The sequence below is a fragment of the Hypanus sabinus genome, chromosome 2 (assembly GCF_030144855.1).
Source record: "Hypanus sabinus isolate sHypSab1 chromosome 2, sHypSab1.hap1, whole genome shotgun sequence".
Classification (NCBI taxonomy): domain Eukaryota; kingdom Metazoa; phylum Chordata; class Chondrichthyes; order Myliobatiformes; family Dasyatidae; genus Hypanus; species Hypanus sabinus.
In genome coordinates, this window is record NC_082707.1 from 209288985 (window position 1) to 209312371 (window position 23387).

The 23387-nt window shown below is 43.4% G+C and overlaps 1 protein-coding gene across 3 annotated transcripts in view; it reads left to right on the forward strand.

Moving 5' to 3' along the window:
• LOC132390213 (inositol-tetrakisphosphate 1-kinase-like) overlaps positions 1-23387 on the forward strand; it is a 291953-nt gene that overhangs the window by 35758 nt on the left and 232808 nt on the right. For all 3 annotated transcript variants that reach the window (XM_059962832.1, XM_059962820.1, XM_059962826.1), the window contains exon 3: positions 9940-9964. In XM_059962832.1, the coding sequence (XP_059818815.1) occupies positions 9940-9964 (25 nt within the window). The remainder of the gene's footprint in view (positions 1-9939; positions 9965-23387) is intronic.

Here is a 23387-nt window from a genome sequence, read left to right on the forward strand (position 1 = left end):
AATCAGAATTTTCCTTCTCATAGATGAGCTGCCAACCATGGTTGACAAGTCCGTTTTGTATCAATATTGTCAGGATCTGATAATGTAGATTGAAATTATTCACTGCTTGGAAGTCGGGGACTGCAGAGCTTGGTCTAAGTGTGAAACCCATATATCACTTGCAAAGATTATAAATGGTCTTTATTTGTCAGATGTACATTGAAACATAGTAAAACATGTTGTTTTATACTGGCCGAGGAAGTGCTGGGGATAGTCCTCGAGTTGTCACACTTCTGTCACCAACATACCATGTCCGCGTAGCTAACTGCTACCAACTCGAATGTCTTTGGACTGTGGATGGAAACTGGAGTGCCTGGAGAAATCCCACGTGGTCATGTGAAGAACATGCAAACTCCTTAAAGACGGGCAGGGATCAAAGGGGCAGAACAATATCTTCAAGTTGACCTGATGGTCTGCATCCCAGGGTACTTAAGGAGGTGGCTCTAGAAATCGTGGACGCATTGGTAGTCATTTTCCAATGTTCTATAGATTCAGGAACAGTTCCTGCTGATTGGAGTGTGGCTAATGTTGTCCCACTTTTCAAGAAAGGAGGGAGAGAGAAAACAGGGAATTATAGACTGGTTAGCCTGAAGTCAGTGGTGGGAAGGATGCTGGAGTCAATTATAAAAGAGGAAATTATGACGCATTTGCATAGCAGTAGAAGGATCAGTCTGAGTCGGCATGGATTTATGAAGGGAAAATCATGCTTGACTAATCTGGAGTTTTTTGAGGATGTAACTATGAAAATGGACAAGGGAGAGCCAGTGGATGTAGTGTACCTGGACTTCCAGAAAGCTTTTGATGAAGTCCCACATAGGAGATTAGTGGGCAAAATTAGGGCACATAGTATTGGGGGCAAAGTACTGACACGAATTGAAAATTGGCTGGCTGACAGGAAACAAAGAGTAGTGATTAACGGGTCCCTTTCAGAATGGCAGGCTGTGACCAGTGGGGTACCGCAAGGTTCGGTGCTGGGACCGCAGCTGTTTACAATATACATTAATGATTTAGATGAAGGGATTAAAAGTAACATTAGCAAATTTGCTGATGACACAAAGCTGGGTGGCAGTGTGAAATGTCAGGAGGATGTTATGAGAATGCAGGGTGACTTGGACAGGTTGGGTGAGTGGGCAAATGTATGGCAGATGCAGTTTAATGTGGATAAATGTGAGGTTATCCACTTTGGTGACAAGAACTGGAAGACAGATTACTATCTAAACGGAGTCAAGTTAGGAAGAGGGGAAGTACAACGAGATCTAGGTGTTCTTGTACATTAGTCAATGAAAGCAAGCATGCAGGTACAGCAGGCAGTGAAGAAAGCTAATGGCATGCTGGCTTTTATAACAAGAGGAATTGAATATAGGAGTAAAGAGGTCCTTCTGCAGCTGTACAAGGCCCTGGTGAGACCACACCTGGAGTATTGTATGCAGTTTTGGTCTCCAAATTTGAGGAAGGACATTCTTGCTATTGAGGGAGTGCAGCGTAGGTTCACAATGAATGGCGGGACTGTCATATGTTGAAAGATTGGAGCAACTGGGCTTGTATACACTGGAATTTAGAAGGATGAGAGGGGATCTGATTGAAACATATAAGGTTATTAAGTGATTGGACACGCTGGAGGCAGGAAGCATGTTCCCGCTGATGGGTGAGTCCAGAACCAGAGGCCATTTAGAACAGAGATGTGGAAAAACTTTTTCACCCAGAGAGTGGTGGATATGTGGAATGCTCTGCCCCAGAAGGCAGTGGAGGCCAAGTCTCTGGGTGCATTCAAGAGAGAGTTAGGTAGAGCTCTTATAGATAGCGGGGTCAAGGGATATGGGGAGAGGGCAGGAACAGGGTACTGATTGTGTATGATCAGCCATGATCACAGTGAGTGGCGGTGCTGGCTAGAAGGGCCGAATGGTCTACTCCTGCACCTACTGTCTATTGTCTATTGAAGTGAAGGTCAGATCAAGGAGTTCAAGCAAGTAACAGACTATGCTAAGAATTAACAGGTGTGTGTGACTTTTTCACAGTAGGAACTTTGTATATACATTTGCATATGATACTAAGGCAGTTATTAACATTTTGATAGCGAAATGTAAATTTAAAACTATCACCACGATTACTGGGATCAGGACTGGCAGAGGAATGGAAGTGAAATAAGCTCACAAGCTAAATACCCAAATTTTGATCTCAAAAGGTTCATATCCTGTTGAGGGAACACATATGGTTGGAGGTGTGAGTGTAACTTGTCCCTGGGTGTTTACCAAACACTAAGGAATGCTGAATTACAAGATGGTTTGCGACAAAGTAATAGTTCCTGTAGACAAAAAACTCTTGCCGTTTGTATAACTCAGGATTGCCCACCCGGGGGTTCCATGGACTCCTCGGTTATTATTACAGCTCCATGACAGGGAACCTATGCAGAAGCTTCATTCTGAAGGTTTATGGTGGTTCCCAATAAGAATTACTCTTATTTCTGAAAGTGATTTGCCCTTTTGGATTGCTGTAAGATTGTCACACCAGGCGCCTGTATAATCAGTGGCTGAGTTGCTTCATGCATTCTAATAATAACATGCAGATGATTGGATATTCCTAGTGAGGAATGAATGATAATAATCAGTGGTTAACACATAATTCAGTGACATTTCAGCTTAGCGCCTCAAGACCTTTCTCTTTGAGTTATATTTAGGACTAAATTCATTTCTGAGATGTTATTTCTAAATTCCTAGTCCCAAACACGTAATAATGGATAAAAAAAGGCCATTTGGTGTTTAGTTGTTTATTCCAAATGGACTTTGTCATCAGTGTAGAGCGATGGAGAGGGGTCTCTACCAAAGGAGGTGTAAGACGCTCCTTCCCTCTGCCGGTCTGCAGGTCATTGTTGGGCAAGGTGTAGCATCTGCTTACCCCCCGCCCCCGATCAGTGTCAAGTGGAGCAGGTGGCGGATGGTCATATGAGCAGCTATCCTGGTTCTGCAACAGCTGACCATCTCTGAAGGGTATTGCTAATGGCTGGGGTCACCGGTCCTGTAAAGACACTGCCCAGAAGGTGACAATGCCAAACCACTTCTGTAGAAAAGTTTGTCAAGAACAATCATGGAACAACCACTCCTTACGACATGGCACATAATGATGATGACTTTGTTATGACACTTTCCACGATTGTTGTCTTCTGCTCTGTGCAGAAATCCGACACGCTGTTAACTCTCAACATAGTCTGCTAATTGCTTGATCTCCTTGATTTGCTCCACACTTCAACTTGAAGTAAAATTGTAGGATATTTTTTTCTCATTTCAATAATCTTATGTTTCTGTCTAGAGCACAGCAGCACAAACAGGCACCTGCTCAATGCTGTTATTCTGCCTAGTCCCATCGACCCACACATGGAGCACAGCCCTCCATACCCCTCCGATCCACGTACTTATCCAAACCTCTTAAATGTTGATAGGCATATCAGGACTTGAATATATGACGGGGAGAGCAGAATCTACTCCACTATCAAATTGCTAGCTCTATGCATTATTAAAGTGAGAAGCAGTTGGCAGGTTATTTAAGTAACTAAGGCTGATGAAACTGTGAGTTATTACTGACATACCCTTCTCCAAATCTTTTTCATATCCACCGTATGAAGGATTCTGTAACTTAAGTTTGGTTTAACCAAGCTCTTGCCAGATGATAAAATAAATACAGTCTCTTATATCTCCGTAATATATTAAGTTGTGTGCTACCTTTTAGAGTTTGGGTCATTCTCCCAGAGCTGTTTCTCCGAACACCAGTTTATTTTAGTTTGTGCTGCAGACCGATTGGCGCAAAGAATGATGAATGCTCTGCAAAATTTTTTAATTATTTGAACTGAACATAGTCACCATGTATACTCAGTGGCCACATTGCCACTTGTACCTAATAAAGCAGCCACTAAGTACATTTATGTTCTTCTGCTGTAGGCCATCCTCTTCAAAGTTCAATAGTCTCCTGCTGTAACGTGTGATTATTTGAGTTACTGTTGCTTTCCTCTCTGCTTGAAGCAGACTGGCCATTCTCCTCTGAGTTCTCATTAACGAGGCGTTTTCACCCACAGCACTGCCACTCACCGGGTACTGTTCCATTTGTTTGCATCTCTCTCTGTAAACTCTACAGAGGGTTGTGTGTGAAAATCCCAGTTTCTGAGATTCTCAAACCACCCCAACTGGCACCAGTGGTCATTCCACAGTCAAAGTCACATTTCTTCACCATGCTGGTGTTTGGACTAAACAGCAACAGAATCTCTTAATCATGTCTTCATGTTTTTATGCATTGAGTTGCTGCCACATGATTGGCTGATTAGATATTTGCATTAACAAGCAGGTGTATCTAATAAAGTAGCCACTGAGTATACATTACACCAATATATATCACACAATTTCAAAGCCTATTTCTTCAAGTGGATATTGGGGAGAGACGATGGTCCAACCACTCCAGGTTATTATGCGTGTTGACACTGAATTGGTGTTTGGGCCAAGCACTATTCTGTGGCTCTTGCTTGCAAGTCCTCTGTCATCACCCTGCTGCCCACACTGAATGTCCACATCCCATTCAATGACTGGCGATTTTACAGTCTGGTAATGATTTTGGAAAAAAATCTTATTTCGTGTTCCTGCTTCACCTCCTGCCTTTAGTCCCTCTATCTCTGTGATGTTTGCAGGCCCAGCAGCCTTCAGAGTTCATGACCTTCCAACTCTGATATCCATGGCTCTTTTCCTAAGAGCTATGGTAGCTGACACTTCTGTGTGTATGAGTATGGACCCACGCCATTTACTTTGGTTCTTTATCCTGAAGCCAACATCGTTTATAATGCTGAAGCAAGTTAATCCAGCATTGACCTTGGATTCTTCTTGGTTCTATCTGCCAAGTGAAACAGTACCTTAAGAGTTTGTTCAATGACAGATATGTAGGGCAGGAAGTCATAAACACAAGTGATTCTGCAGTTGCTGGAATCCAAAGTAACACACAGAGAACGCTGGAGGAACTCAGCAGGTCAGGCAGCATCTATCGGGAATGAATAAACAGTTGATGTTTCGGGCCGAAACATCAGGACTGGAAAGGAAGGGGTAATTTTGGATGGGAAGGATTGAGCACATTGGTGCCTAATGCAGATTAGGCAGGGTGCAGGGTGAAATCATAGAGGAGAGCAATCGGCCATCATCAGCTGGATGCCTCTTAATTGTTGTTGAACAGAATTGCCCCGAAGTTTTTTCACAAAATATTTGACAAAACATTTTTAAACTGAAGTAACGGGACAAGTTGGATTACGTTGCATTTATTTGCAGAGGTTTATTTCCCTCTGTTGACTGAAATGTCTGCTCATGCTGAATAGAAAATCCTTGGCGTTACAGATATCTGCCTAGACTCCTAAGCATGAATGTGAAGATTAGATTTTATGAACACTTTAGCTTTTGCCATTTGGTTGCAGTTGACCAAAGCTGCAGTTTTGTTATTTTGCTATCTTGGAACAGAGGAGATTGTGAAGAGGTGATATAAAAGGGTTTAAAATGATAGGTGTAGACAGAGTAGATGAAGAAAACTGTCTGTTGGTGAATGGTTCAGAGAATGTGAGGAAGAGCTTTGGTCACTGTGGGTCAACAGCAGACACAATTTCAGTGGCTCTCCTTGTTTTTGGAGTACCGAGATGTTGTTAATTGATTGCAAGTCAGCATTCAATAGCATCATCCCTTCACTATTAGTAAAAGCTTCAAAACCCAGCATCTATTATCATCCTCCACAATTGGATCCTTGACTTCCTTATTGGGAGACCACCGTCAGTGCAAATAGTTAATAACATCTCTCCTTACTGACAGTCAGCACCAGCATACCTCAAAAACGTGAGCCTAGCCCACTGCTCTATCTTCACCCAATACTAACCACAACCCAAATACCGTTTATAAATTTGCCGATGACACCAATATTAGACCATAGGATCATAAGCTATAGGAGCAAAAGTAGGCCATTCGTCCCATCGGGTCTGCTGCTCCGCTGTTCAATCATGGGCTGATCCAATTCTTCCAGTCATCCCCACTCCCCTGCCTTCTCTCCATACCCTTTGATGCCCTGGCTAATCAAGAACCTATGTATCTCTGCTTTAAATACACCCAATGACTTGGCCTCCACAGCCGCTCGTGACAACAAAATTCCACAGATTTACCATCCTCTGACTAAAGTAACTTCTCTGCGTTTCTGTTCTAAATGGACGTCCTTCAGTCCTGAAGTCAATAGACAGTAGGTGCAGGAGTAGGCCATTCAGCCCTTCTAGCCAGCACCGCCATTCACTGATCATGGCTGATCATACACAATCAGTACCCTGTTCCTGCCCCCTCCCCATATCCCTTGACCCCGCTATCTATAAGAGCTCTACCTAACTCTCTCTTGAATGCATCCGGAGTCTTGGCCTCCACTGCCCTCTGGGGCAAAGCATTCCACATATCCACCACTCTGGGTGAAAAGGTTTTTCCGCATCTCTGTTCTAAATGGCCTACTCCTTATTCTTAAACTGTGGCCTCTAGTTCTGGACTCACCCATCAGCGGGAACATGCTTCCTGCCTCCAGTGTGACCAATCCCCTAATCATCTTATATGTTTCAATCAGATCCCCTCTCATCCTTCTAAATTCCAGTGTATACAAGTCCAGTCGCTCCAATCTTTCAACATATGGCAGTCCCGCCATTCCGGGAATTAACCTTATGAATCTACGCTGCACTCCCTCAATAGCAAGAATGTCCTTCCTCAAATTTGGAGACCAAAACTGCACACAATACTCCAGGTGGGGTCTCATCAGGGCCCTGTACAGCTGCAGAAGGACCTCTTTACTCCTATACTCAATTCCTCTTGTTATAAAGGCCAGCATGCCATTAGCTTTCTTCACTGCCTGCTGTACCTGCATGGTTGCCTTCAGCCTTCAGACTCAACAGTCTATCCAACACCGTTTCTTACCTAATATAAATTTCCTTCAGTTCATCCTTTACCCTAGTGTCGTGCCCTCTTGCCCTATGCTCCCCTGCCATTGGAAATAACTTTGCCATATCCAATCTTTTCAGGCATTGTAACATTTGTAATGTTTCTATGAGATTCCCCCCTCATTCTCCTGAACTCCAGGGAATACAGCCCAGGAGCTGCCAGATGTTCCTCATACAGTAACCCTTTCATTCCTGGAGACATTTTCGTGAATCTTCTCTGAACCCTCTCCAATGTCAGTATATCCTTTCTAAAATAAGGGGTTCAAAACTGCAGACAATACTCCAAGTGTGGTCTCGCGAGTGCCTTATAGAGCCTCAATGTCACATCCCTGCTCTTATATTCTATACCTCTAGAAATGAGTGCCAACATTGAATTTGCCTTCTTCATCACCAACTCAACCTGGAGGTTAACCTTTAGGGTATCTTGCACAAGGACTCTCAAGTCCCTTTGCATCTCTGCATTCTCTGAATTCTCTCCCCATTTAAATAATAGTCTGCCCATTTATTTTCCGCCAAGTGAATGTCCGTACACTTTGCAACATTGTATTTCATTTGCCACTTCTTTGTCCATTCCTCTAAACTATCTTTTTCTCAACACTACCTGCTCCTCCATCTGTCTTTGTATCATCGGCAAATTTAGCCACAAATCCATTAATCCCATAGTCCAAATCATTGACATACATCGTAAAGAGTAGTGGTTCGACATCTATCCCTGTGGAACACCACTGGTAACTGGCAGCCAGCCAGAATAGGATCCCTTTATTCCCACTATCTGTTTTCTGCCGATCAGCCAATGCTCCACCCGTGCTAGTAATTCCTGTAATTCCATGGGATCTTATCTTGCTAAGCAGCCTCATGTGCAGCACCTTGTCAAAGGCCTTCTGAAAATCCAAGTACACCACGTCTACTGCACCTTGTAATTTCCTCAAAGAATTGCAGTGGGTTTCTCAGACAGGATTTTCCTTTTGGAAAACCATGGCCTATCTTCTCACGTGCCTCCAGGTATTCAGTAATCTCATCCCTAACAATCGATTCCAACAACTTCCCAACAGAATTTCAGATGGTGATGAGGAGGTGTACAAGAGTGAGATAGATCAGCTGGTTCAGCAGTGTTGTAAAATTGATTGTGGACTTCAGGAGGGGAAGTCAGGAGAACATCAACTAGTCCTCATTGAGTGTTAACATTGGAAGAGGTGAAAGGCTGCTGGCCACCAACATTTTGGAACTTTGATCCTGGGCCCAACACATAGATGTAATCACAGAAGGCATGCCATGATCTACTTCATTCGGAATTTGTGCCACCAAAGACTCGTGCAAATTTCTGTGTGTGTGCAGTGGAATGCATTCTGACTGAATGCATCACTGCCAGTGCATGGGGTCTCCAGTGCACAGCATTGCAAGTGGCTGATTCAGCCAGTTCCATCACAACACACCCCACCAGCGAGGACATCTTGAAACAGCAGAAAAGCTGGTACTGTCATTATGGATCTTCAGCATCGGGGATGTGCACCTTTACCATACAGGAGCCTGAAGACACTGTCAACGTTTGAGGAACAATTCCTTCTCCTTTGCCATCAGATGTCTGAATGAACAATGAACACTCCCATTCCTCTTTTACTCTATTTATTATAACTTGTTGCCTTGCACTGTACTACTGCAAAACGATGTGTAAGAGATTCTGGTGAAGGTGATTGGCAAAAGATCCGAAGTTAATTTGAGTAATTTTTAGTTTGGCATCTGAAGTGTATTAATGGAGACAGATTAAATTTTATTTTGCAAGTGAACTGTATAAGAATTTGAAAGCAAAGAACTTGCATGATTATTGGGCTAGAGTTGGGGGTTGTGCAGGAATGGGGTAGGTGGGAGTCTGGAGAGTGATGGAGTCTGTATTATCAGAGAGCCTGTATGAATTTGGAGGCTGATTAATCTTTCATACGGTAACCATTTCATAGTGTTTGGGCAATGCAAAGGCATCTTTCTTTCAAATTCACAGACTTTATTTAAATTGTGCTGTGTGTGGAGTCTTGTAACAAAGTGGTGGAACTATTACTCTTATAAACCAGTAACTTGTTCTGGAGCTCTGGTTGAATCCCATAGGGGAATTAATATTCAGTCAGTTAAATAAATCAAAAAGTTTTGGGACATCACGGGAGAGTAGCAGTTAGTGCTGGAGGTGTCAGATTCAATTTTGGCACATTCTGCATGGAGTTTGTACATCCACCCCATGAACTCATGGGTTTCCTCTGGGTGCTCCAGTTTCCTCCCATAGTCTGGAGATGTACTGGTTAGTAGGTTCACAAACAAGAGACAATCTGCAGAAGCTGGAAATCCCAGCAACATACACAAAATGCTGGAGGAACTCGTGTATGGGAGAAAAGTTTCGCATCAAGACGTCAACTGTATTTTTCTCCTTAGATGCTGCCTGGCCTGCTGAGTTCCTGCAGCATTTTGTATCTGTTGGTCATTGTAAATTGTCCTGCGATTGGGCTGGGCTGCTGCCAGTCTGGCCTCTCACTGGGCTGGAAGGTTCTGCTCCACACTCTATCTCTAAATTAAAAAAACAAGAATCAGGGATTAAATTGTATTAAAAACCCATCTGTTTCACTAAATATTTTTCTGATATGGAATTTTTGTTTTCTTTGTATAGTGTGAATGGCAAAGGTAGGGCCAGATTGAATTGTCCAATATTGACTTTCCCTCAGGATTTTTTACTGGAAGACAGACTTGTAAAGTCTGGTCTGGATTTGGGTAAATGTGGCAGATTCCACTTCTTACCAACAGCAAATGAGTCTGATTTTTTTCAGCATATTACAGTAGTTTCAGAATTGCTGTTATTTGCACAGCAACTATTAGACAAAGCAATTAAAATAAATACTTATTCACTATTACTCTGCACTGTTTCACTAAATGTTGTGTTGTTTCTCTCCTAGGAAAAGAGGCATTGACGTGGTGCTGGTGAGTCACACTTTCTTTATTCTAGACTTTGCAACTTGATCGGTTGCCTCGGGTTTAGTCATGTGTAAGTAAAAAGCGAATATGGACTTGTATGGAATTGATGCTTCAAAAAGAATTACGCACTGACTTTTTTTGATTCAGTTGATAACAGCCCTTGTTTTTACAGTGTTGCATAGTGGCATGAAGTAAAACTCCTTTTTCGAGTTGCCAATGATGAAATGTTGGTAGGAGGCAGGACGTCAGTTGTCTTTTGCATTTCTGATATCTCAGTTTCTAGTAGTCATTGTGTTGTTACGTGAAGGAAGTCACTGGAGAGAAGTCAAGTCAACTTTTATTGTCATTTCGACCATAACTGCTAGTACAGTACATAGTTAAAAATGAGAACGTTTTTCAGGACCATGGTGTTATATGAGAAAGTATAAAAAACTAGACTGAACTACATTAAAAAAAACAACACAGAGAAAGCTACACTAAACTACAGACCTACACTGGACTGCATAAAGTGCACAAAAACAGTGCAGGCATTACAATAAATAACAAACAGGACAGTAGGGCAAGGTGTCAGTACAGGCTCCGGGTATTGAGGAGTCTGATAGCTTGGGGGGAAGAAACTGTTACATAGTCTGGTCGTGAGAGCCGAATGCTTCAGAGCCTTTTCCCAGACGGCAGGAGGGAGAAGAGATTGTATGATGGGTGCATGGGGTCCTTCATAATGCTGTTTCCTTTGTGGATGCAGTGTGTAGTGTAAATGTCTGTGATGGCAGGAAGAGAGACCCCAGTGATCTTCTCAGCTGACCTCACTATCTGCTGCAGGGTCTTGCGATCCGAGATGGTGCAATTTCCGAACCGGGCAGTAATGCAGCTGCTCAGGATGCTCTCAATACAACCGCTGTAGAATGTGATGAGGATGGGGGGTGGGAGATGGACTTTCCTCAGCCTTCGCAGAAAATAGAGACGCTGCCGGGCTTTCTTTGCTATGGAGCTGGTGCTGAGGGACCAGGTGAGATTCTCTGTCAGGTGAACACCAAGAAATTTGGTGCTCTTTACGATCTCTACCGAGGAGCCGTCGATGTTCAGTGAGGAGTGGTCGCTCTGTGCCCTCCTGAAGTCAACAACCATCTCTTTTGTTCACATTACGAGACAGGTTGTTGGCTCTGCACCAGTCCGTTAGCAGCTGCACCTCCTCTCTGTATACTGACTCGTTGTTCTTGCTGATGAGACCCACCACGGTCGTGTCATCGGTGAACTTGATGATGTGGTTCGAGCTGTGTGTTGCTGCATAGTCGTGGGTCAGCAGAGTGAACAGCAGTGGACTGAGCACACAGCCCCGGGGAGCCCCCGTGCTCGGTGTGATGGTGTTGGAGATGCTGCTCCTAATCCAGACTGACTGAGGTCTCCCAGTCAGGAAGTCTAGGATCCAGTTGCAGAGGGAGGTGTTCAGACCCAGTAGGCTCAGCTTTCCAATCAGTTTCTGAGGGATGATTGTGTTGAATGCTGAACTGAAGTCTATGAACAGCATTCAAACATGCATGTCTTTATTGTCCAGGTAGAGGGTGATGGCAATGGCGTCATCTGTTGAGCGGTTGGGATGGTACTCAAACAGCAGGGGGTCCAGTGAGGGGGGCAGCAGGGTCTTGATGTGCCTCATGACGAGCCTCTCGAAACACTTCATGATTGTGGATGTAAGTGCAACGGGACGGTAGTCATTTAGGCAGGACACTGAAGACTTCTTCGGCACAGGTATGATGGTGGTGACTAGATAGGAAGAAGTCTTTTACACAAATACACTGACAGCCTTTGGTGGGGGGGGAGCATGTGTGAACCCCAAAACACTGTAGCAATGTGAAACTAATAAACTTTGTTCTGTAATGTCCATATGACTGTGGTGTCATAGCTACTTCTTTGTCTCTGACACATTGTAAATGAAGGTAAATAAATTAGAAGTTTGCAATTTTTCAGAGTTATGGGAATCATATATCATTTATCTTTTAGCTTTTCTAATTCCTTTCTTAAGATTCTTCTTACTTTATATTCCTTGAGCACCTCATTTACTCCATTGGTTGAGGTTGAATGAACTCGGCCTTTTCTCCTCGGAGCGATGGAGGATGAGAGGTGACCTGATAGAGGTGTACAAGATAACGAGAGGTATTGATCATGTGGATAGTCGGGGGCTTTTTCCCAGGGCTGAAGTGGCTAGCATGAGAGGGCACAGTTTTAAGGTGCTTGGAGATGTCAGGGTTAAGTTTTTTACACAGAGAATGGTGAGTGCATGGAATGGGCTGCCAACAACGGTGGTGGAGGCAGATACGATAGGGTCTTTTAAGAGACTTCTGGACAGATACATGGAGCTTAGACAAATAGAGGGCAATGGGTAACCCTAGGTAATTTCTTAGGTAAGGACATGGTTGGCACAGCTTTGTGGGCCGAAGGGCCTCTATTGTGTTGTAGGTTTTCTGTTTTTCTATGTAACATATGAGGAGCATTTGACAACTTTGGGCCTGTACTCACTGAAATTTAGAAGAATGCATGGGGGATCTCATTGAAATCTACCGAATGTTGAAAGGGCTATATAAGGTGGATGTGGAAAGGATGTTTCCTATGGTGGGGTATCCAGAACTAGAGGGCAAAGCCTCAAAATTGAGGGGTGACCCTTTAGAACAGAGTTAAGGGGGAATTTTTTTAGCCAGAGAGTAGTGAATCTCTGGAACACTCTCCCACAGATTGTGGTGGGGGCCAAGGCTGTGCATATATTTAAGGTAGAAGTTGATAATTTCCTGATCGATCAGGGCATCATAGGGTATGGCGAGAAGACAGGTGTACAGAGTTGAGTGGGATCTGGGATCAGCCAAGATGGAATGGCAGAGCAAACTTGATGGATTAAATGGCCTAAATCTGCTTGTATATCTTGTGTATTATGGTCTTGAGATCTACCTCATCCGCCAGTCTGCTGGAGCTGACTTGCATGCTAGAACAGGCATGTCCCTATCTCACTTGGATGTGAGACCCTCTGACCACACTCACCTGTTTTAACCCACTTATCATTGTAATGGAATTTGGCCTCTGTAGCAAGCAAATGGCTACAGCTGAGAGCTGAGTGGTAGGGACAAAGGATGAGAGGGCTGCCCTAGAATGGGCATAACAAGCCACTTCACCAGAGGTGATATGCATCTGTGGACCGTTCCCCCGCCGCCATATTACAATTATTATAAATGGTAGTGAACAGACAGACAGACATACTTTATTGATCCCGAGGGAAATTGGGTTTCGTTACAGTCGCACCAACCAAGAATAGTGAAGAAATATAGCAATATAAAACCATAAATAGTTAAATAATAATAATAATAAGTAAATTATGCCAAGTGGAAATAAGTCCAGGACCAGCCTATTGGCTCAGGGTGTCTGACACTCCGAGGGAGGAGTTGTAAAGTTTGATGGCCACAGGCAGGAATGACTTCCTATGACGCTCAGTGTTACATCTCGGTGGAATGAGTCTCTGGCTGAATGTACTCCTGTGCCTAACCAGTACATGATGGAGTGGATGGAAGTCATTGTCCAAGATGGCATGCAACTTGGAGAGCATCCAAGGAATCTGTAAAGCTAGTTTAGGTTTGATAGTGTTTAATCTGGAAGAATGATTTTAAATCATGTCCTTTCTGCATGGAATACCAGGTTGCTGTTGCTAATTCATAATTAAGCTTCGGTTCTATATGACTATTATTTCTGCTTAACTACACAGTCAATTTCCTTAAGCCAGTCACTCTACTGGTGCATCGGCTGCTGACTGTAGCTCATCAGAGTCCTCTGTCCTGGGCCAGACTTCCACGTTATCTCTCGGTTTAGCTCATCTCGGTGTTTCCCTCTTCTCCCGAAGACGAGGCCGTTGGAGCTTCTGTTGGCTTTTCGGTAGTTCTGAGTTATCATGGGAAGCCCCCTTGCCCTCCTCTCGCGGCTGGATTGGGACTGTCTGTGGTGGAGTTATATAACCAAAACTTTGATTAAGTGTACCCCACAGGCTTTCTTTACAAGACATGATTATGCTTTACAAGACGTGATTATGCTTTCGCCCGTAACCTGGTTCAGTGATTCTCAACAAGTGAAGAGCAAGTACATGAATGCATGTTTTTATTTTCCTTTGATATTCTGGAGACTTAACCCATGTGGCAACTTCAAATAAATATAGGTTTGGATTGAGTTTAAAATATGAATTTAAATCAAGGCATAATGCAAAGATAAATGTTAGTGAAACACAACAGCTGGGTGTCGGGTGAGGAGGGGCAGAATCTCTGTCTGTGTCAATGGTGCCGAGGTCAAAGTGGTTGAGAACTTTAAATTCCCAGGTGTAAGTAGCACCAACAAGGAGTCATTTTGGAGGGCTCTGCAGTTCATGTTACATTTCTTTCTTGTTTCTGGTTACTTTTATTTTGCTACTTTTGTGTGATATGATCGGGGCATTTGGTTGCAGAATGGCTCTTTGGTCTCCAGTTAAGGAAAGACGCTCTTAAGACTCTGTGGGGGACCCCGTTTAATATTCTGTGTATTATTCACTTCCATTCTGCCATTTGCACAATTTGTTCTTTTTTTCACACATTGGGTTTTCATTGAACTGGTTCTGTGGTGTTTCTTCAGAATCAGATTTAATATCACCAGCACATGTCATGAAATTTCAAGTACATTTATTACCAAAGAATGTATAAATTCAACAGTACAATGACACACAAGATAAAAATAGAGGAAAATAAGTGTAAGTGTGTGTGTGTAAAATAGTGTAAAAAAACAAATAAAAAATTATTTAGTAGTGTTCACGGGTTCAATGTCTATTCAGAGATCAGGTGGCAGAGGGGAAGAAGCTGATAACGGAAATCTCCTCTAACTCCTAATGAGATGTCCACTTTCCAGAACTTGGAAATGCTAATAGCAGAGTATACCTTTCTTTGACAGGCTAATCACAAGTGAACTGCTCTGCTCATCATTGTCTATGAAATTTCCTCTATCTTTGAGAGTGGAAGACAACTATTTTAATACTTTGAGTTTTATCCAAAAAGATTAACAGTATTTACTCTATCTTAAATTCTGTGCAGTTTAAAAAAAAATCATACGAATTGGTCCACACAAAGTTAAAGGGGCTATCTGTGACTGGGAGCAGGGAAGGATTCTTTATTTGAATTCATACACTCAGTGGCCACTTCATCAGGTACCCCGTACTTCTCGTTAACGCAAATATCTCTTCAGCCAGTCATGTGGCAGCAACTCAATGGGTAAAAGCATGCAGACATGGTCAAGAGGTTCAGTTGTTTATCCAAACATCAAAATGGGGAAGAAATACGATCTAAGCATTTGGGTGCAGAATGGCTTTTTGGTCTTTGACTATGGAATGATCGCTGGTGCCAGGCGGGGTGGTTTGAGTATGTCAGAAATGGCTGATCTCCTGGGACTTTCATGCACAACAGACCTTAGAGTTTACAGAAAGTGGTACAATAAATAAAAAGAATTGTGAGCAGCAGTTCTGTGGATGAAAATGTCTTGTTAATGACAGAGGTCAAAGGAGAATGGCCAGACTGGTTCAAACTGACAGGAAGGTGACATTAACTCAAGTGGCCATGTATTATAATAGTGGTGTGCAGAAGATCATCTCTGAATGAATAACGCATCCAAGTGACTGGGCTACAGCAACGGAAGACCATGAACATGTGCTTATTGGGTACTTTATTAGATACTCGAGGCACTGAGTACATTATAAATCGGACTTTATTACTGAAATCTCGATACGGCTGCAGATGTCTCTATTCCTTATTGATTGAAGGCCATTGATTGAAACATTAAATTGTGTTGGTGCTTCTAGTTGGTGGACTGGAATTCAGAGGATCTGAATGTTTGTTGTAGATGAGAGTATCCCCACAAAATCATTCAAAGTCTTCCCCACCAGAAGCCCTGGATGAACCACGAGACCCACAACCTGCTGAGGGCCAGATCAGAGGCATTCAGGTCTGTGACCAAGTAAGGTACAAGAGGTCTAGGTATGATCTCCAGAGACATCTCACATGCCAAGTGGGAGTTCCAGACCAAGCTTGAATCACTGAAGGATGCTCAGCAACTGTAGCACAGCTTGAATTCTATTAAATCTCACAAGGTGAAACCAAATGATTAAAAAGGCTTTCCACCCAGAAGACTCAATGCCTTCTATGTTCACTTTGACCGACAAAGCATGGAGAAAATCCCACAGCCCTTGGTGACCCTGTGATCTCAGTCTCTGAGGTCGTTGTAAGAGCACCTTTCCGGAGGATGAACAGACGGAAAGCATCCAGCCTGGAAGGGGAACCAGGCCAAAGACTGAAAACTTCTGCTGATCAAGAGTATTTCTTTAGCCTCTCACTTTGGCAATCTGAGGACCCCACCTGCTTCAAGCAGCCCGAATCATAATGGTGCCTAAGAAGAAAGTGGCGACCTGCCTGGTAACAGTTACATCCACTGTAATGAAGTACTTTGAGAGGTTGGTGATGAAACTTATCTCCTGCCTGAGAAGCAGCTTGGATCTGCTCCAATTTTTCTACTGGCACACCAGGTCAACAGCAGATGCCACTTCATTGGCTCGTCTTTCAACACTGACACATCTGGACAACACAGATGCGTACATCAGAATGCTCTTTATTGACTTTAATATTTGGGAAAAAAAAGATGATGGTGAAGTTGTAATGGGAGGCAAAGAAATGGCAGATGAGCTTAATGGGTACTTTGCACCTGTCTTCACTATGGAAGACAGTAGCAGTGTGCTAGAGGTCCGTGAGTGTCAGGGAGCAGGAGTGAGTGCCTTTGCTATTACAAAGGAAAAAGTGCTAGTCAAACTCAAACGTCTTAAGTTGGATAAGTCAGATGGACTCCATCCCAGAGTCCTGAGAGAGGTTGCTGAAGAGAAAATAGATACATTGGTCATAATCTTTCAAGAATCACTTGATACTGGCATGGTTCCAGAGGACTGGAAGTTTGTAAATGTCTCTCCACTCTTTAAGAAGGAGGAAGGCAAAAGAAAGGACATTATAGACCAGTTAGCCTAATCTCATTGGTTGGGAAAGTGTTGGAGTCTATTATTGAGGATGAGGTTTTGGGTTACCTGGAGACGAATGGTAAAATAAGTCAAAGTCAGTAAGATTTCTGTAAAGGGAAATCTTGCCTGGCAAATCTGTTAAGAGTTCTTTGAGGAATTAACAAGTAGAGTGGATAAAGGAGAGGTAGTGGGTGTCATTTACCTGGATTTTCAGAAGGCGATTGATAAGTTGCCACACATGAGGCTGCTTAACAAGATAAAATCCTATGGTGTTACAGGAAAGATACTGGTGTGGATAGAGGAATGGCTGACAGGCAGGAGACAGTGAGTAGGAATAAAGGGGGCCTTTTCTGGTTGGCTGCCAGTGACTAATGGTGTTCCTCAGGGGTCAGTATTGGGAACGCTGCTTTTCACAATGCACTGCTTGACTCTTAACCTCCTTGTTGATTCAGGAGAGAAAGGGATGGATGATAACTGCCGATGAAGTCCACATCCTGTGAAAGGATAAACCAGGAAGAAGATCACTGGAATTAACTGATTCCAGCACTGCTTGACCTTGTGTTCCTACTTACCATCTTCCAGCTGTTGTCTTCATCTTCACCCTCTCCCACCCCTCCGCCACCCCACCAGTGCCTCTTTCTGTGTCCACCTGTCACCCACCTTGCTCTTTCTCCTCACCTGCCTTTTATCCTCTAGCTCTCCTCAGGCCACCAATCACCTACTGGTTTGCAGTCTAACCACTCCCTCTCTCCTCTTCACCTTCATTCTCCACTCAGTCGTAATTCAGGTTTTTGATCAGAAACATGGACAATTCTTTGCCCATATGGATGCTGCTCGGCCACTGAGTTACTCCAGCCGACTGTTTGTTGCTATCATTCTAGCATCTGCGGTTTCCTGTTGCCTTAAAGGAAAAGTAACGTTCCGTAATCTTTGGAAAGCTGTAACAATAAATTAGGATTGGACATTGATCGTCTGTGTGTTGGGATGTTCGGCTTCACTTGCCTCAGTGCTGAGCTGGTTCCATGGCTGTGGGCTCACTTTCGGAGACAGTGGTTCATCTATGTACTGTTTGTTTTTGTTTTTATTGTTTGCACGTTTTTTTTGGATGTTTGTCGATCTTCGTGTGTGTTCTTTGTTTTGTGGATTCCATTGTGGTTCTTTGTTTTGTGGCTGCCTGCAAGAGGCACTGGTCATGAGACTCTGGTCATGTAAGATTCAATAATAAATATACTTTTGACTTGGCCAAGTTTAAACGAATGATACTTTTCCTTGACCATGGAGGATATAGTGCACGACTAGATGGGCTGAAGAGCCGGTTTCTGTGCTGTAGTGTTTTATTACTCTATGATGATGCACAAATCATTATCAATATTTTAGTCAAGATTGTGTTGGTAGCTGGTGTATTCCTGCCTACAGTTTAACAAATAGAAGCAGGGCTTTGGAATTCCTAGCTGTGCCCATTCAGAGATGTGGATCAGGCAGAACTGATGTGAATGAGTATTCTGTGCTGGTTTAATCCCTTTATTAGTCTTTCAGTTTTGTTTGTATTGTGACTTCGAGGCCAAGTTCCACTTTTATTGATTTGTCCGTGATTTGTGCACAACACAAATGAGCCAGAGGTGGAATCTAATTGCTCACCATGCACAGTCCTACAGGATTTGCAAATGGATTGCAGCTGGTTTATGATTCACTAAAGTTCACCTTTCAGAATTTAATATTGTGTGCAATAAATATCGGCATTTTCAATTTCTTTCAGCACTTTCCTGGAATGTGGCAATAAAGAAATGATATTGCCTATACTTTGTAAGTATATCATTGAGTATAACACAAAATAGCTTGCGTTTGTAATATTGGCTGTATTTTTAGGAGAGTGGAACAGAGGATAGGTTGCCCCATTGTTTTGAATCTATCCTTTAAGGCTTGTTCTGACATTGTTTCTCCTTTACTTTTAATGTGGATGAACTTTGAAGAAAAATTGCCAAATTTGACTTTCATATCTTCAGACTTTGGACTGAGCAGAACTGGCTGGTTTAAGTGCCCATCCGTTCTCCAGTTGTGTGTGCCTCAGTTATGCAACCTTACTGATGGGCATCCTTGGACGATCTGGACTTTATACACGTGAAGTAATAAATAGTCCCATCTTATTCCCTCAAGTGAAATCCAGCACACCAACAAGGGGTCAGTGAAGCAAGATCTTTAGTGTGTTTATTTTCCCCTATTCCTTTTAAATCCTAGTTCTAATCATACTATAGGCATCTTTTGAAAGCCATTGAACCAGGATCCAATTTTCTGTACTGCTTGCTGAGCTGCGGCTGGGAAATTTGTGTCTGGGAGGGAGAGCTCTTTTGCAAATGTATTTTACTGCATAGTGAGTAGGGTTTTCAATAATGTGTTGGATAGAGTCAACTTCAAGGTTCAAGATTATTTAATGTCATTTCCAGTACAAAGTGTAAAGAAGAATGAAATAATTGTTACTCCAGATCCGATGCAACACAACATAAGTTAACACAATAAAAAATACAAATATCTTAGGTTGGCTGAATTCCCTGTCTAGAAACTTTGAAAATCCATCTTAGAATTTAAAGCTTCCACCATTATTGGGAGCCAAAGAGCTGTTGCTTCTTGTCAAATGCAGAAATCTCCCAGAAGTCAATAAGCATCTCCCCTCTTGTAACATTGTTCCAGGAAACTCTTCTGTTTACCTCCTAGTTTGTGATAGGTTGAAGCATTCATCTGGGTGCTGTTATTGGCCATTGCTGGCTTGGGTAGGGAGTTGGTGCAGGAGACGGAAGCTATGGGGAAAATGCAGCAGAGTTCCTGTTAGCTTGAGCTAGTCAGGATTGGACTGTATTTATTGTCAGCACTGATGCTGTGCAGTCTGGCCATCTGAGTGTTGAACGCTGTTTTTATCTGATGGAAGTGTACCTCAGTTATTGTCTTTGGGGAAAGGACAATGAATGGGAAAGGGTGAACTTGTTATTGTTACAGTGACTCTGTTACCACAGGGTTCCATTCTTGAAAACCAGACACCTCCCATAAGTCAATAAATACCTCCTTCATTGTGACATTGATGCTACAGTTGTGAGAGATTGAGATCTGGTTAGCGTATTCAACTGCTTGCTGTTATTGATGGTAACCTGTTCCTGAGAACTAGTCATAATTTGAGCAGTTCATTATTCAGAAATGAACAAAAGCAGTGTGCGGAGTGTATCTCACTGGACGGGAGAGGTGTAGGTGTGGGAAGAGCAGCCAGCCTCAGCAAGTCAGCTTGTTCATTTGTATCTACAGGCTGTCCTTGAGCCGAGCCTATATCTATTAAATAACTGTTGGTCATTGTATGTCCTGTGCTAACCTCTAGCTTATGGTTCCTCAGAATCAGGTTTAATATGACTGGCAGATATGAAATTTGTTCTTTTGCAGCAGCAGTAAATTGCAATACATAATTTTAAAAACTTTAAATTTCAACAAGCATGTATACAGTACTGTGCAAAAGTCTTGGACATCCTAGCTTTTTTAATATATATTTTGTTTTAGATGTTTATTTTTTGTCTTCTGCATTAGTTGTTAATAACACAGAGCAAATTTTTGATTTTCAACTTTTATTTTCCCTAAAATTAAATGTTACAGAGAAATCTTTGTATTTTGTTAAAGAAAGTAACCGTCAAATCACAATAAGAGACAATCTGCAGATGCTGGAAGTCTGAGCAACACAAACAAAATGGTGGAGGAACTGAGCAGGTCAGGAAGTATCTATGTAAAGAGTACAGTTGAGTTGAGACCCTTCGACAAGACTGGTGAAAAAAGCTGAGGAGTAGATTTGAAAAGTGGGGGGAAGGGAGGTGACAGGTGAACCCTGGAGGGGGAGGGGAGAGAATCACCAGGTGACAGGTGAAACCTGGAGGGGGAGGGGAGAGAATCACCAGGTGACAGGTGAAACCTGGAGGGGGAGGGGAGGTGACAGGTGAAGCCTTGAGGGGGAGGGGAGAGAATCACCAGGTGACAGGTGAAACCTGGAGGGGGAGGGGAGAGAATCACCAGGTGACAGGTGAAACCTGGAGGGGGAGGGGAGAGAATCACCAGGTGACAGGTGAAACCTGGAGGGGGAGGGGAGAGAATCACCAGGTGACAGGTGAAACCTGGAGGGGGAGGGGAGAGAATCACCAGGTGACAGGTGAACCCTGGAGGGGGAGGGGAGAGAATCACCAGGTGACAGGTGAAACCTGGAGGGGGAGGGGAGAGAATCACCAGGTGACAGGTGAAACCTGGAGGGGGAGGGGAGAGAATCACCAGGTGACAGGTGAAACCTGGAGGGGGAGGGGAGAGAATCACCAGGTGACAGGTGAAACCTGGAGGGGGAGGGGAGAGAATCACCAGGTGACAGGTGAAACCTGGAGGGGGAGGGGAGAGAATCACCAGGTGACAGGTGAAACCTGGAGGGGGAGGGATGAAGTAAAGAGCTGGGAAGTTGATTAGTGAAAGAGACAGAAGGCCATGGAAGAAAGAAAGGGGGAGGGGAGAGGTACCAGAAGGAGGTGGTGGGTGGGCAAGGGGTGAGGGAGGGGAAAGGGTGAAAAGGGGTGGGGTAGGAGACATGACTGGAAGTTTGAGTAATCAATGTTGGAGGCTACCCAAATGGAATATAAGGTGTTGCTCCTCCAACCTAAGTGTGGCCTCATCATGATAGTGGAGGAGGCCATGGATGGACATATAAGAATGGGAATGGGACTTGGATTTAAAATCCCGCTTTTTCTGGTGGCCAGAGCATAGATGCTCAGTGAAGCGGTCTCACCGATTATACAGGAGGCCACACCAGGAGCACTGAATACAGTAAATGACCCCAACAGACTCACAGGTGAAGTGTTGTCTCACCTGGAAGGACTGTTTAGGGCCCTGAATAGTAGTGGAGGAGGAGGTGTCGGGGCAGGTGTAGTAATAGACCACTTTCCGAGTAAAAACTTATTGTGTAGGTCCAGTACATGATTAAACAAATATCAAACAGGTGCTAATGATCATTGACATAATGAGTTGAATGAAGTAAATTGATTCACTGAAACAGAAATTGGTGTAGAAGAAATCAAAGGGTAAAGGACAAGCAAACTAAAAGGTGAGGGTGTGGCAGATGTGACAGTTTAACCTTCAAATGATCAATTCTTGCATTATGGCAGGAGTGAGCAAAGCAACATGACACAAGGTGGTCAACCTGCATCGGCAACGTCTCTCCCAAGCAGAAGTTTCACAGCAGATGGGGGTTTCAAGATGTGTTGTCCAAGCTGTTCTGAAGAAGCACAAAGAAACAGGCAAGTTGAAGACTAGAGCCATGGTGCTCAGCCACGCAAGCTGAGTGTAACCGACGAGATGAATCAACCTGATGTCCTTCAATACCGGAAGAAGTTCAACGCTGCCTTCAGCTCTGAATTCTCAGAAACCACTGGAACCCAAGTACACCCCTCTATAGACCGGAGAAGTCTTGTCAGAAGTGGAAATGAAGTTAAGAGGCAAACCCACACACTAATAACTCAGGGATTGGGGTGCTGAACAATGGCAGCAAGGGCTCTGGACTGATGAGTCAAAATTTAAAATCTTTGTCTCAAGCAGGAGGCAGGTAGTTGGAGAACACTGCATGGATGAGTGCCTGCAACCAACCAGTGAAGATTCCCTGCGGGTTTAGGGCTGCATTTCTGCAGAAGGAGTTGGTCGGGATTAATAGAAGTCGCAATGCTGAGAAGTATAAGCAGGTTCTCATCCATTCCTCAGAGCATACAGGGACGCTCTTAAGCAGGTCCAGCTTCATTCTGCAGCAGGGCAATGGCCCAAACACACAAAGAACTATCTTCAGCAAAATGAAGAACAAGGAGATGGTATGGTCTCCACAGAGCCCTGGTCTCAACAACATTGAGGCTGTCTGGGATTACCTAGAGAGACAGAGGCAAGCGAGACGGCCAAAGTCTGTAGAAGAACTGTGGCAAGTTCTCCAAGATGCTTGGAACAACCTACCAGCTGATTTTCTTATAAAACCGTACTGCATTATAAATGATGCAGTTTTAAAGGCAAAGAGTGCTCACAGCAAATACTGATTTGATTTAGTTTTTTACTATTTACTGCACTTTATGGCAATTTTTCTGATATTTAGAAACTTCTTATTGTTTTTGAAAGAATCTTTGCTTTACAGATTTTTTTTACATGTGTCTAAGACATTTGTAAGTACTGTACAAAATTAAGCAAGTAGTGCAAAAAGAGGAAAATGATAAGGTAGTGTTCATTACCCACTCAGAAATCTGATGGCAGAAGGGAAGAAGCTGTTCCTGAAACGTTGAGTGCGTGTCTTCAGGCTCCTGTACCTCCTTCCTGATGGTAGTAATGAGAAGAGGGCGTGCCCTGGTAATG